The sequence below is a fragment of the Notolepis coatsorum genome, assembly GCF_963971535.1.
Source record: "Notolepis coatsorum genome assembly, chromosome: 5".
Lineage (NCBI taxonomy): Eukaryota > Metazoa > Chordata > Actinopteri > Aulopiformes > Paralepididae > Notolepis > Notolepis coatsorum.
In genome coordinates, this window is record NC_140169.1 from 202,881,747 (window position 1) to 202,896,223 (window position 14,477).

The 14,477-nt window shown below is 48.6% G+C and overlaps 1 protein-coding gene across 1 annotated transcript in view; it reads right to left on the reverse strand.

Annotated features, from left to right (window-relative positions):
* Window positions 1–5,704: 5,704 nt before the first annotated feature.
* The window catches only part of cnga4 (cyclic nucleotide gated channel subunit alpha 4), a gene marked incomplete at both ends in the record, with an annotated part of 75,576 nt that continues 66,803 nt past the window's right edge, over window positions 5,705–14,477 (reverse strand). The window contains 2 exons of the mRNA XM_084314417.1: window positions 5,705–5,782; window positions 5,887–5,894. Coding sequence (XP_084170543.1) covers window positions 5,705–5,782; window positions 5,887–5,894 — 86 coding nt within the window. The remainder of the gene's footprint in view (window positions 5,783–5,886; window positions 5,895–14,477) is intronic.

Consider the following 14,477-nt stretch of genomic DNA (forward strand, 5'->3'; position numbering starts at 1 on the left):
TTCTTTTTGCAGATAGTCGCTCCGTGAAATACGTAGCGCTGCTCCTTGCGGACCCAATATGATACTGGTGGCATTAAGCTGTACTCCGTCTGGTTGCACACTCAGCCACTCCTTAGCCTGTGACGAGTCTGCATCTTTATGGTATTGCAGAGTGCAATGGTATGGTGTCTTTGGGTCACTTGCTTCAGGCATGTTGGCGGTGATAAATGTCTCCCATTCCAAGGCTGAACCAAGCAAATCTTGGTCCAGTCCCCCTAGACAATAGATTTCCGGTGGTCGGCTATCGATTCTTTGCACCATCTGATAGTAGCGGTCCTCTCGTACATTTATCACACAACCATCCGCCGTACATTTAATATCCATCCCCAGTAAACCCAGCCCATCTCAGCCAAGTAAGTTAATGGGAGAACTTTCCGAGACCAGTACGGGAAGAGTCGCTTCCCTGCCTCGATATCTCAGGGTCACAGGGTCGGTCACAGGCATCAGCTGTTTTACTCCCTCAAATCCAATTGTCCGTACGTATCGACCGGACATGGTTAGGTGCGTTGCGTCTTGGGGTTGCACTGCCGTATAAGCTGCTCCGGTGTCTGCCATCATCTCGACAGATTTGTCATTCACCGATACGTGCACAATAGGCTCCTCCCTCAAAGACGACACTGACAGCTGACACCTCCCCATTGGACTCTCTGGGCCTCTTCAGAGTGATTCGTCCGGCCCTCTTCATGGGTTCACCGGGCCATAGTTTTCATTCTGGGTCTGGCTTTGGTTTGGTCCTTGGTTTCCATTCTGGGTCTGGCCTTGGTTTCCATTCTGGTTCGGGCCTTGGTTTGAGCCTTGGTTCCGCCAATATCCACCTCTTCTGTTCCCCCATCGGGAGCCTCCTCCTCTGGGTTGATAGTCCTGATCACAGTCCCTAGATGTATGTCCGATGTTCCCGCACAATGGCCGAGCTCTGGATCCATTCGCGCTCCCTCTTCTGTTTCCACCTTGTCCCCGTGACTGCCAGGGTGTTCCCCTTGGATTTTGTTGCTGTTCTGGCGCAGGACCCCCCTGTGTCCCCAACTGGGCCCGTCTCTGGTCATTTGGTTCCCCGTTGGAGCCCGTCTCCCCTCTTGGCTGTGCGGACTGAACTAGGGCTTGGAGGTATTCCACTACCTTCCCTGCCTCGGTTGGCTGGTGATACAGGATCCTTCGGTGTTCGGCCGCATCCTTATCCTTTACCTTTTGCTCCCTCTTCCGATATAGGTCAACTTGATGGGCCACATTGTCGGTATAATAGTTTAAGGGGAGGCTTGACAGAGACACCACCTCAGCCAGTCTTTGTCTCACCTCCATGGGGAGGCCGTGTTCAATCTTCCCTCTTAGTACGGCTTCCCCCAGGGGGGTCCCGCTCTAGATCCTGGCCAGTTGTATCCCTCCAGGCGGCGTAGGCTTTTGCCACATACTCCCTAGGGTGGGTGTCCCCCAGGGTACCAATGTGGATTTGGTCTGGGTGCATCTTGGTCGGGTAGGTTTCTCGGAGGGCCATCCACAGTACTCCCCTGTGCCGTGCGAACAGGTCCGCATCCTGCGCTCCAGTACCCGCATAGTCTCCCAAGCCAGCCTTCTCCAGTACCATTTCCATGGCCACGCGTCCCATCATATTGGACAATATTCTTTTCACATCCCCCATCGCCAGCTGTTGACCTATCATCAGTTCTTCCAATTTGGAAATCCACGGATTGGCCCCATTCTGGAGGAGCAGCAATTTCTCTGATACTTGGGTCATGTCGGACGCCTTCCAGGGATGATATTCCAAGTCCTGTCCTCTTATTATCACGGGAGTTATTTTGACGGGAGCTAGTTTGTTGTGTCGAAGACTTTTCGTCAGAGCTCTGGTCCTCATTCCTCCCCTTGCGTCCTCTTCCATTTTGGCGAGGGCTTTTTTCAGCTCTAGTCTTTCTTCTTCCAGGTCCTTTCGTTTTCCCTCAACCGTTCCCCATATCTCCATCATCTGTTTATATTCCGTAGTATCTTTGTCCTCTGCGTGGGTTGGGTTATTTATCTGCTCTGCTATTTCAGCATTGTCCTTTTTCAATTCTAAGAGCTGCTTGTCTATTTTTACCAGACCGTCCCTTATCCTTACCATCTCCTGGACACCTTCAGCACCCTGTGAGGAAGAGAGTTTTGAATCAGATTCCTTACCTCTTGGTGCCCTTTCGGATTTTCCCCCTCGACTTCCCGTTCTCGTTGGTGTTACCGTCAGAGTGGGTGCTTCGTCTTTCTCTATCTGCGCCCCACTCTGCGTCTGTGTAGCCAATCGGTGAGTTGTCTCTTGTTCCATGCCGGCTGGAATCACTTGAGGGGGAGCGACCTCTTCTATACTCGCTCTGGCAGTAATACGAGTCTGGGGTTTTGCTGTATTTTTTCATTATCCTTTCCCAGTTTTTTCGTGCAATCATCTGTTCATACTCGCTTTGTCCTTCCACTTCAGCCTTACGGATCTTCCTGGCTGCTTCCGAAATGTATCCAGTTTCTTCCCCTTGACGCTGTGGGATCACATATTCCCTCTCATAATGAGTCAAATCTTGAGTCCCTTGTGCCCCCCTAACACCCTCCAGTTCTCTGAATGTCTCAGGTGTCAGGTGAATTTCTGCCATCGCTTGTCCAGACTCTTTATGCCCCTGATCGTCTGTTAAATTATAAGGGCTGCTCATTTGTAGTATAGGCAGAATAGGGTACACTCGTTCCCCATTCCTATTGTCATATGGTGGGGGTGCTAGAGCTCCCTCAACTCTTACCTGCTCTACTCTTGGGTGGGACACTGGGGTGAGTGAGGCTACCTGAGCTGCACTTTGGGCGATGACATTTGTTGTGTTAGGGGCCAGGGGAGTTATGGTGACCGGGGCTACCTCCTCTCTTGGCTTGGCCGCTTCATTGACAGTTGCACTGCCCTTCTGATCACTATTTCTCCTCTCGGCCTCCTGAGCGAAGACTTCTAACGTCATAATTTCTTGCAGGCTTTTCTCTCCCCTTGTCTTTGTATTCCCCCGGTGTTTGTATGTCTTAATTATCACTCTTATCTCAGCTATTAGCTCCAAATCAAAAGAACCTTCGATGGGCCAAGGTTTTGTAAGATATCCCCATCTTTTGTTCCATTTTGTCGATATTCTAGAGATTTTCTCCAAATAATATGGGTTATTTTTTGTGAAAGGGTTACTGTTGGCGATAATCTGTACTGGACTCTCTGCTATCCAACCAATTAGGGTCGACCTGTCTGAATGGGTTACGGCTTACATTTTCATATATGAGATCCTATTTCCCATTTACTAGGGTTTCCCTTTCCTTTTGATATTTTAACAATGGCAGCAGGCAAAAAAGTGTTTTCTGTATTCCCTGTCTAAATGTAGGTGTCTATGCTTTTTGTGACTGACTCCTACTTGGACAGCCAATAGTGGCACTGTATGCCCTACCTATTCTCTTCTTTCCCTTTTCCACCTGACATTCCTATTCTTACCTGATTTGTGGTGTTCCGCGTGCCCAATAGAACTGCTGAAGATCAGAGCACACAAAGACAACAGTTCTTGTTAATTTATCAACTGGACTTGCACTTTACTCCGTCTTTTCAATCAAATTTTTGAGAGGTTTTCTTCATTAACTGTATGAGTATCTTTTTACTTCCTTCATACAATATTAAAAACGAGATATTTGTAATTGATACATGTGTTTGATGTTGCCAGTTTCTACTCCCTGATTTTCTTCCCGTTCGATCTCCGTCAACACACTGGGTTCCTATTTTTGTCGAATCTCGGCTCTCCACTATTTCTCCTTGATTCCACTCCAATTCTGATATTCCTTGGGAAACAAAAACATCTTGATTAGTGCTTCACCCTTTATCCATTACATTTACATTCTTTCATATTTTTCCATTATTCAGTACCATTCCCCCCAGGGGACACTCGTCATCCAGACTCGTGTCCACTAGAGATAATCTAAAGAATGCATCGGACACCGCGCCCTGCACGCCGTGAGGTGCCAGCCCCTGTTATCTGAAGAGTCCATAACAGACCCTCCACAGAGGTCAGAACACACCCCACCACAGGTACAAATCAGTCAGCATCCAAGCACCTTACCCCACCATTCAAGCTATCATCCCCAGGATCCAGTGCCCTGCCGGACGGCCATGCATAACCGACCGGACCCAACACCGAACCATGGGTACACAGTTCCACACAATACAGTCATCACTCACGTACCTACTATGAAAAAAAAAAAAATTGCATACACATCCATACAACAAACGTTAATGTACAACCTGTTCAGGCACGTCCCCTACCCAATACCCTTTCGCACACCCCGGCCTTACCGTCCCCCAACCCAGAATGTCCACCACCCAGATCAGAGAATAGCAGCCAGAGCGTACTCCTGGTAACTCGGCATCAACGGGACGCCCACACCCGCCCGGCCCCCCTCCGCGTCATCCCTCACTATCATCATAGCAAACGCAGGCGCAGCCGAGCAGTGTGACCTCTCAATCGCAGGACCAGCTGCGCAGAGAGTCCTGAACATATACATAAAACACACTCTGATCACAGCCACACAGACAACTACAACTGCAAACATCACCACGGCATAAAGCAGATATTTAACAACAGACCATCCCACATAGCCCAGTTGCCCATGACCCCAATCATCCCACGAGTCCTCCCGAGGGTCATGCATATCCCTAGTAATGTTCTTCAAATGCTCAATTATGGCTGGCAAGCCCATTTCATCATTGGCTGGTATGAATGTGCAGTATTCCTGACCAATCAACGCACACATACCCCCCGACGCCGCCAATAGGAAGTCCATAGCCGCCCTCGTCTGCATCTCCATCAGTCGTAAAGACCGTATCTCCTGAGTCTCCAGGGTCAAGCCCCTCACTGTTGTGGTAGCCATGTCCTCAAATATTTTAGCCAAATGATCTAGTTCTCCCATATTTGCATATGCCCCATACCAGGGAAACGCCACTCTAAAAAAATGGTCCCCATCCCGTGTCTTCCTTGTCTTGGGAAGCGCTGGCAAAACATCAGACACCCTCATAGCTGGTACTAAGTAACCCAACGCACATCTTCCCCTCCAGTCAATTGGCAGCGAAGCATATGCAAAATCACCACAAATCCAAAATGCCCCAGGCGGAGCTGGCGCCTCCGAATCCTTACCCCAGACCCCCTTATCCCCCAGGCAGCCGTCCAAGTACCCCACGACCTTACCATTCGATTTACCCTCTACACACTTCTCAAACCCTGCCGACCTATATGCTATTGGAATGGGGCCAACATCTAACAGCCCACTTATCTTCATCACATTCTTCGTCAATCCCAACCCCAGATATCCCTCAATCCTTGCCGATCCCACCCCTTTACACAGGTCAGGGGTAGGCAAATCCCTTAACACGTTGGCATGACACTTAGTTATAGGGTGTGCTATCAGAGGAAGGCCCGCGGCGGCCGCCTGTGGGGACAGGCCGCACACAGAGCAATCTGATTTATTAGCTACCTCCGCCACCGCCCTCGCCATCCTCAGAAACAGATTACCGTGATGGTCTGGCAGCGACCGTTTACCCACTACCACTACCTCTGGCAGCTCAGGCTGCCGGAGTGGAACATACAGCACCACGCTAGCCAATATACACAACCAAACCATTGATATAGCACACCCCCAAAGCACCCGCCTACTACATTCACTCAAACCAGGAACCATGGTGAGTGTTCCGTCCTCCTCCGCGTTCCTCCTTCACCGGCGCGGGTCCTAATACGTCCTGCAACCCCCACAAACAACAACATGTCTTTTTAACAACACGCCCCACAGCCAACAGCCTACTGAAGTGAGGACCCCAATTTAAAACAGAGAGGTAGGACGTACCGGAACCCCTGAAGGGTAGGAGAGAGGGCGTAACGGAACTAAGGGGAGGTCGAGAGAGGAAAGGGCTAGGGGGGGAAACCATGTAAGCCCGGGCAGGTTTAGGGAGAGCCCTGCTAGGTAGGCAAAGCTAGTGTAGGTCTGGAAGGCTAGGGAGGGTAGGTATAGGGGAGACTAGGGAGGGAGAGTCTAGGGCTATGGAAAGAGGGAGGTTAGGATAGGAGAGAGAGGCAGGTTAGGGGAGGCAGGGTAGGTTTAAGGGATTAGGGTAGGTCAGGGTAGGCTAAGGGATTAGGGTAGGCTAGGGTAGGTTAGGGGAAGCTAGGGAAGGTCAAGGGATTAGGAGAGAGGGGCAGGAACCTTGGGACCTACGAATGTGAGGGGCGGGGGGGAAAAGTGGGAAGAGCGGTGGGTCTGGCCTTAATTCAGCCCAAAGAGACATAACACGTGATTCCTATTTGTTCCATAACCACTTCACGCTTTTAACAAAAGACCCTCCACCCCTGCCACTTGTACAAAACCAAAAATAAGCCCCACGAGAGACAGCGGGAGAGAGAAAGGGGGAGAGTGTGGGAGGAAGGAGGGGAGAGAGGGAGGGGAAGAAAGGGAGAGAGAGAGAGAGAGAGAGGGAGGAAGAGTAGGCGGTGAGAGAGGGACGGAAAGAGACAGTAGGTGAGTGTGGGAGGGAGGGAGGGAGGTGGTGAGGAGAGAGGGGGGTGGTGAGGGAGGGAGGGAGAGTAGAGAGAGAGGGGGTGGTGAGGGAGGGAGGGAGAGAGAGAGAGGGGGTGGTGAGGGAGGGAGGGAGAGTAGGTGGTGAGAGAGAGAGAGAGGGTGGAGGGAGGCGGTGAGAGAGAGAGGGGGGGGGAGAGTAGGTGGTGAGAGAGGGAGGGAGAGTAGGTGGTGAGAGAGAGAGAGAGGGTGGAGGGAGGCGGTGAGAGAGAGAGGGGGGGGGGGGGAGAGTAGGTGGTGAGAGAGAGAGGGGGGGGAAGGGAGGGAGGGAGAGTAGGTGGTGAGAGAGGGAGGGAGAGAGAGAGAGGGGGGTGGTGAGGGAGGGAGGGAGAGTAGGTGGTGAGAGAAAGAGAGAGGGGGGAGAGAGGCGGTGAGAGAGAAAGGGGGGGGGTGAGAGTAGGTGGTGAGAGAGAGAGAGAGGGGAGAGAGAGGCGGTGAGAGAGACAGAAAACAAAGGGATAGGGGGGGGGTCCTAAAAGAGAGACATATGAACACGTCCGTGGCTTCCAAAACGTCACCACTGCCTATTAATCTAATCATACCACCAACGTAATAAAGTCACGAACGACATCACAACGTGAAGAATTGTACTGCACCACCAGAGATAAAAACCTCCTGTCTCTATCCTAGGACGGGAGCCCAAGCCATGGCTCTACCGCCCCCTAGTGCAGTTCCAACCACATCGCTTTGAAAAATAAATCCCTCACAATGGACACCCCTTGCCCCATCTAAGATGGCGACCACGGCGCTCCACCCAAGATGGCCGCGCACCACGAGACATCCCGAGAATCCCATCATGCCACGCCGACAGCAGGACGGGAGCCCAAGACATGACTCTGTCGCCACCTAGTGTACTTTTAACCACATACCACCCACTCTGCTCGCTCGCTCCACACACCACACATATCGTCCTTTCAAACCAACACGCATGCGCGAGTCTTTCATACGGCCTATCAACCAGTTTAACCATAATTACATTATTCACTTTCATACTGCAGCTCACACCACGCATTCAACATTAATACTAACATTAGTCAATACTGCAATTCACACGACGCATTCAACATCAATGATAACTCAGTTACACTGCAATATCACCCCATCCACAACCTTCAGTATTGAATAATCCCAGTATTAAGGCAGCCGTAAGCCACGACGCCGGCGGCCTACAATGTTGAATACCTCCTAGTAGCATATTAGCACGCAGCTAGTTAGCCGATTTAGCCACGACGACAGCGGCCTACAATATTGAATACCTCCTAGTAGCATATTAGCACGCAGCTAGTTAGCCGCTTTAGCCACGACGACAGCGGCCTACAATATTGAATACACTTTAATTCCAACATAAGCGCTTATTTTCATAGCTTAAAAATATAAACACTTCTCATCTATATTGCTAGAACGACTTCTGGTTCAAAGTGTTTGTTGTTCTCCGTTTTCGAAAGGCTATCTTGAGCTCTTAGTCAGTCGATACTGACTAAGGCCTTAGCCTCACTGTTTTGCTAGCTTCATCACACTTTTTTTACTATTTTTAATAGTTTCGCCGCGCTCATTTTCACCGCGCTTAAGAGCATTAGTACACTATACATGCACTGAATGTTTACTTTACAAACAGCACATTGAAACGAATTGTTGCTAAGTACTTTTGTTCACCTTTTTGTCACGACGAACATGTACCGAAATATGCTCCGAAGTCTAACACGTCCTAAATCGGATTTCAGCCGACTATCGTTTTCTGTAATCAACCAATCTCACTTGGTTAACAAACAATGTCCGCCTCTTCCTAATCCACTTAATCAACCCTCAACACGGGTTGATCTATATTTAGTTCGGTTGATATACCCCAGACGAATCCCCTCCCCCCGTTTATTTGAAACGGTGACCGGCTAGCCTGGTACAATATTTTCAAAAACCTACGTGCCGCTCCGGTAGACCCCTCTTTGCATATTTCCCCACGTTAAATCCCGCGACCCGTAACGCTAAAGAATCATATTGACGCCCTCCTTTACACACATCTGATTTCGTGACCTGAGCAGTGTTGGATCAGAATAGTAACGACGCATCGTCTTGTCGATGGTTCAGATGCCCGCTTGTCGTCGTTTGAGAGACGACCACAAGCGGAGATCCTGCTTCACCCAGCAAGCGTACACCCTTAATCCACCCACTGTTCAGGCATGAAAAAAAAAGATCTCAACTCATCATGCACTTTTCCGGAAAATACGACTTAGGTCTATCTATTCACCGGAATACATCCCACCGGCGCCTTCCAACACCAAACTATTGAGGCCACGATCAACGACCATTTCGTCCAGTGAAGCCCGGCACTATCAATTTGCGAGTTGTGCCGTACTAAAACGTCCCCGCTTGCCAATTGAATCAAGCCAATATGATACTGCGCGCCACGCACCCCAACGCCCCATCTATCTCCCTCCTCGAGAGACACTTATGAGGTAATCATACATTTCAAACTCAACCCCAGTTCGAACAGAACGCTCTACGTTTTCAGTCATCACGGCCCATGTCCACTCACCTATTTTTCAGGATTCTGTCGTGATGAATCTCCGCGGGCACCGATTGTCTCCGGTGCCGAGTGTTTGTCCAGCCGAAAAAAGAAAAAAAATCAAGAGCGCTTCAGGTTCAAAGGGACACAGCACCAATTGAAGTGACAAGGGTCTATGGTTCTTCTATAAAGAACCAGCTAAGCTACTCTGCGTTGTGATTGTCCGTTCTACTCTTTCCCTTGTACTTGCAAAGACCAGGAAATGGCCTTGTAACGACGGCTGAGAGACAGCGGTTGAAATGAAGAGAGGAGAGTTTGCTAAAGTCCACTTTTTATTTCACAAGCAAAAGTCTTCACTCTCAGGGCACAGGCCTGGCATGACTTCAGGTCGTCGTTCACGGTGTCCAAGTTATCTTTCCTCTGTCCTTTCAACAGGTATCCTTAGCCAGTATCCTCTGTCACTGTCATCATCAGAATCACTGTCAGCGCTGTCCCTTGTCTCTACTTGTCTTCGTGTGTCTGACATTCTTCCTCTTCTTGGTCTGTCATTCGTTTTCTTCGCAGGGACAGTTCTGGCTGGCGGTGGAGTCATTTCCATGGGCAAATCATTTACCAGCAGTAAGAGATTTAGGTGTAGTGTGCTGGTCTTTTTCTGGTCTCCATGTTCAGGGCAGACAATGTATACTGGACTCTCAGTGAGCTGGCTTTTGACCACGTAGATCGCCTTCTCCCAGTACGATCTGAACTTGCCTGGTCCTCCACGCTGACTGAGGTTTCTTACCAGAACTCTGTCTCCTGACTGCAGTACTACTCCTTTTGTTTTCTTGTCATAAGCTACTTTTCCTCTTGCACTGGACTTTTTGCTATGCTCACAAGCAATCCGGTAGGCTTCAGACATTTTCTCAGCCCATTGCTCCGCGTATCCTCTGGGTGAGTACGGTTCCTCTTTCTTCGTTAACCCAAACAACAGGTCAACGGGGAGGTGTGGATGACGACCGTAGAGGAGGAAAAAGGGTGAGTAACCCGTCGATTCATGTTTGGTACAGTTGTACGCGTGTAACACATGCGGGAGGTGGTCCTTCCACCGCAATTTCTCATTTTCAGTCAATGTCCTCAACATCTGTAGTATGGTCCGATTGAGCCGCTCCGCTGGGTTGCTCTGTGGATGGTAGGGTGATGTTCTAGAGTGGCCGACCCCAGACAGCCGTTGCAGTGCTTGGAACAGTTTATTCTCAAATTCTCGACCCTGGTCATGATGTAGTTTCGAGGGATAACCGAATTTGGGTATAAAGTCATTAAAGATACGCTCTGCAGCTGTTTTCCCACTCTTGTTCTTGGTGGGGTACGCCTGGGCGAACCTAGTGAAATGGTCGATCACCACTAGGATATATTCATACCCTCCACGACTGGTTTCCAGATGTAGATAGTTCTAATGGGAAGTTGGAGGTAATTCTGCCCATGGGAGCTCGGACATGTGTGACCGGCTTCTTAGACTTGATACAAGGACATCTTCGGGTCACATATTCTTCAATCTCTCTGGACATGAAAGGCCAGTAGAATCTTTCTCTTGCGAGGTGGATCACTCTTTCCGTTCCAACATGACCCATCTCATTATGTAGATGTTTCAGGGCAAGTGTTCTGTACTTTACAGGGAGGACCAACTGTTGGTATTGATTGGTCTTTCTGTAAAGGAGATCATTGTCAATATGTAATCTGCTCCATTCATGAAGTAGCTTTCGGGTCGCTGCGCTTATGGTTCTTCGTACGTCGTCTGACAATTTCGTGTTCGACTCTTTCAACTCCCTGATCGTGTTGATGGCTTGGTCCTCTTTTTGGGCCTTCACCAGTTCATCGTGATTGATTGTTTGTAGGTGTGGGTGAGACTACTGGTTTGAATCTGGGGACGCGATGTTAAGCGCCGCGACCCACGTATCTGACTTCTTGCTTGAAGAGGTCACACTTCTCAGGTCTCAATTTCACTCCGTGACATTGAAGGGCTTGGAGAACCTTGCAGAGAGTCTCTACATGTTCTTCAAATGTCTTTGCGTAACAGAGTACGTCGTCAAGATACGGGATACAACATTCGTCCCTGAGGGGACCTAGCATCTCCTCCATGCTCCGTTGAAACGTTGCAGGGGCATTTGAGAGTCCAAATGGGATGCGAACCCACTCGTAAAGACCCCACGGAGTGATGAAGGCGGTGAAGGGTCGTGAACCCTCGGCGACGTAGCCCTGGTGGTAAGCTTTCCCTTGGTCTAGGATACTAAACCAGGTATAGCCTCCAAGAGTGTCAGTCAGGTCTTGTATTCTAGGTAATGGATGACGATCGGGCACAGTTATTTTGTTCAGGAGGCGGTAGTCGATGCATAGCCGTAGGCTGCCGTCCTTCTTTCTGACGCTGGGGCAGAATATGGAGACTTTGACTTGACTATCCAACCTTTCATTAACAGTTCCTGTATGTACTCTTTTACTTCAGTGGCTTTGGTACTGATGAGTACGTCTTCTGGACCGGGACAGTATCATGGAGAGCGATTGTCATCTGCAGGCTCGGGATGCACCCAATGTCACTACCAGTGATGCCACTAACGCGTTACTAAGTAACACGTTATTGTAATCTGATTACTTTTCCCAGAAAATAGTAATCGAACGCGTTAATCTTTACAAGCCAGTAATCTGATTGCAGTTACTTGTCCAAGTGGCTGTGCGTTACTATTTCGTTACTATCTCATCATAATGCAGGCGGAATGCAGTATTTTCTTTCGTTTTCGACAGTCAAATATACGTTTGGAGAGCTTTTCTTAGTATTGGGCAGTGACGTCACAGCACGCAACCTCGCGTGTTGATCCATGCTGGTGGGCGCGGCTGTTATTGTTAGACGCTCGCGCTGGTAACGCTTTCTTGCACTGGAAGTTCACTAGTCTACTTAACGTTTGTGTCAGCTAAGCCGGGTGAAAAAAACATTCACTTTGCGGAGGAAACAAAATACTGTCTACCGCATATGGAATATACAGCACAGCACGACCATCGACTTCTACAGGACTCGGAGCGTCGGAGGTGCACCAGCCAAACAGTATGTTCCACCTTTGAGTTAAACATCTTTTGCATTGCACTATTCATGAACATGGAACACCATACTGCAGTATGTAGGTTGTCAGTACAGCTACATATCAGCCTACATGTGGTGTTATTGACCATTTATCTTTTGTGAAATCTATAGATCTATAGATTGATTGATTGATTGAAAAGTTTATTAACAGATTGCAGAATGGGTACAGTACAGCTCAATACATACAATTGTTAAGGGGATGCAGACCAGAGAAAGACTTTCGTCTTGTTTACATCAGGGTCCCCCATTTTCAATTCATCATAACGACACACACGACATAGAGATAGACAGTACTGCTACATCTATACATTTATGACATACCAGATTTGCAAATACAGTACTGTTTGTGATACAAAAAGTGTCCAGAAAAGAGTGTATCATCTTCATCAGTCTCCTCCCTCCCTCTGTCCATGCATTCATTTGGGGGCATTTGAGTGGCTCAGTGTTCTGGGGTGCATTTCAAAAGTGTCTCATGACCCCTCGTCACCAGGATTGGTAGGGTTACTCTATTTAAATGTATTCCGTTACAATTACAAATGACCTGTTGAAAAATACATTCAGTCCTGCAAATTTTGCATAAAACGCCTGTTGATTGCATACCCAAAGTAAATTGAAAGCTATTCTTGAACCATTTATAGCACATACCTGAGTCTGGCCTCTTTTGAAAGGAAACATTCTGAATTTTCTAATAGTTTGATTGATTGATTGAAAACTTTATTAACAGATTGCAGAATGGGTACAGTACAGTACAGCTCAATACATACAATTGTTAAGGGGATGCAGACCAGAGAAAGACTTTCGTCTTGTTTACATCAGGGTCCCCCATTTTCAATTCATCGTAACATATATGACATACATGACATACAGATAGACAGTACTGCTACATCTATACATTTATGACATACCAGATTTGCAATTACAGTACTGTTTGTGATACAAAAAGAGTCCAGAAAGATAGGCCTACATGCCCTATTAGTACATTTTACTCAAACTGAGTACATTTTACTAAATTTTTTTGTCATTCTTATGTTGTGGCAGCAGCAGGGGGGACGACTTCGTAACCTAGTTACTTTCAAATTAACTAAGTTACTCTGATAATCAAGTAATCAGTAAAGTAACTAAGATTACTTTTTAAAGGAGTAATCAGTAATCAGTAATCAGATTACTTTTACAAGTAATCTGTGGCATCACTGGTCACTACTGTCTTGTGCAAAGGACCCAGCCTCTTCACAAAGCATCCTGTTGACTATTGTCTGTTGTTCGTCGTCGAGGTGACTGAGATCGACGGGGGGTTTGAACGGGATGGAGCTGGGAACAGCTGACGTTGTAGCAGCACGGTTGGGGGGTACCGTGGGCTGGGAGATTTCAGGTGAGTAGGTTGGGATGGGGGTTTGCCGTGGGGAGTCTGTCGTGATGACTTTCCCAACACAATGGATGCTGCCCAGAGCTGTCTTCCTGGGGAGAGTGACGGTATGCTTTGTGTTGTTTCCCACAGGCACGGTGACATGCGGCTTCCTGGGGTTTTGCGCTTGCAGCAGGCCTTCTCCAACATCCAGTTCTGCCAGCGATAAACTGTCATCTGGTTCAAACAGGAAGGTGGGGTCAGACAGTTCCACATGGGGTGGGATTTGGCACTTTACCCAGGCCACTTGACCGGCGGGGATGACAGTGGCTTGTTTACCTGTTCGTAGGCGACCAACCTGCACAGGGGGTCTGTCAGTCTGAATATAATTCACCAGGAGTTCTGCCTTCTCGGCTGGTATCACCATGGCGTTACAGAGCAGGCTGGTGAGAGTTGGGATCAGTCTTCCAGGTTGTTCCTGTATCATCACTTCCAGCACATTAAAACCCAGTAGGGGTCTCTCAAGAACAAGGCTGCTTACAAGGAAAGGCATAGTGATTGACCGGTTAGGATCTTCATTCCCCTTTAAGTTCACTGTAAGGGCCACCCAGCCATCAAATGGGAGGACCTCACCGTTTACCGCATAGACTTTCAACTCCTCTTCTTCTTCTATGATTTCGCTAAGGGGTCTGACTGGCATGTCAGGTAAGTATCTATTCTTCCAAGTTCTGTCAATCATGCTTACTTGGGCCCCTGTATCAAGCAGGGCTTGGACTGCTAAACCGTTTAGGTTACAATGGGTGAGAGCTCTTCTCCCTACGAGCTTGGCGAGGCATTCACTCTTGGTGTTTGGTAAATCAGGGGGGTCTGTGTGCTTCTGTATCTGGTTTACCATCTTGGTTCCTGTTCTAGGTGCA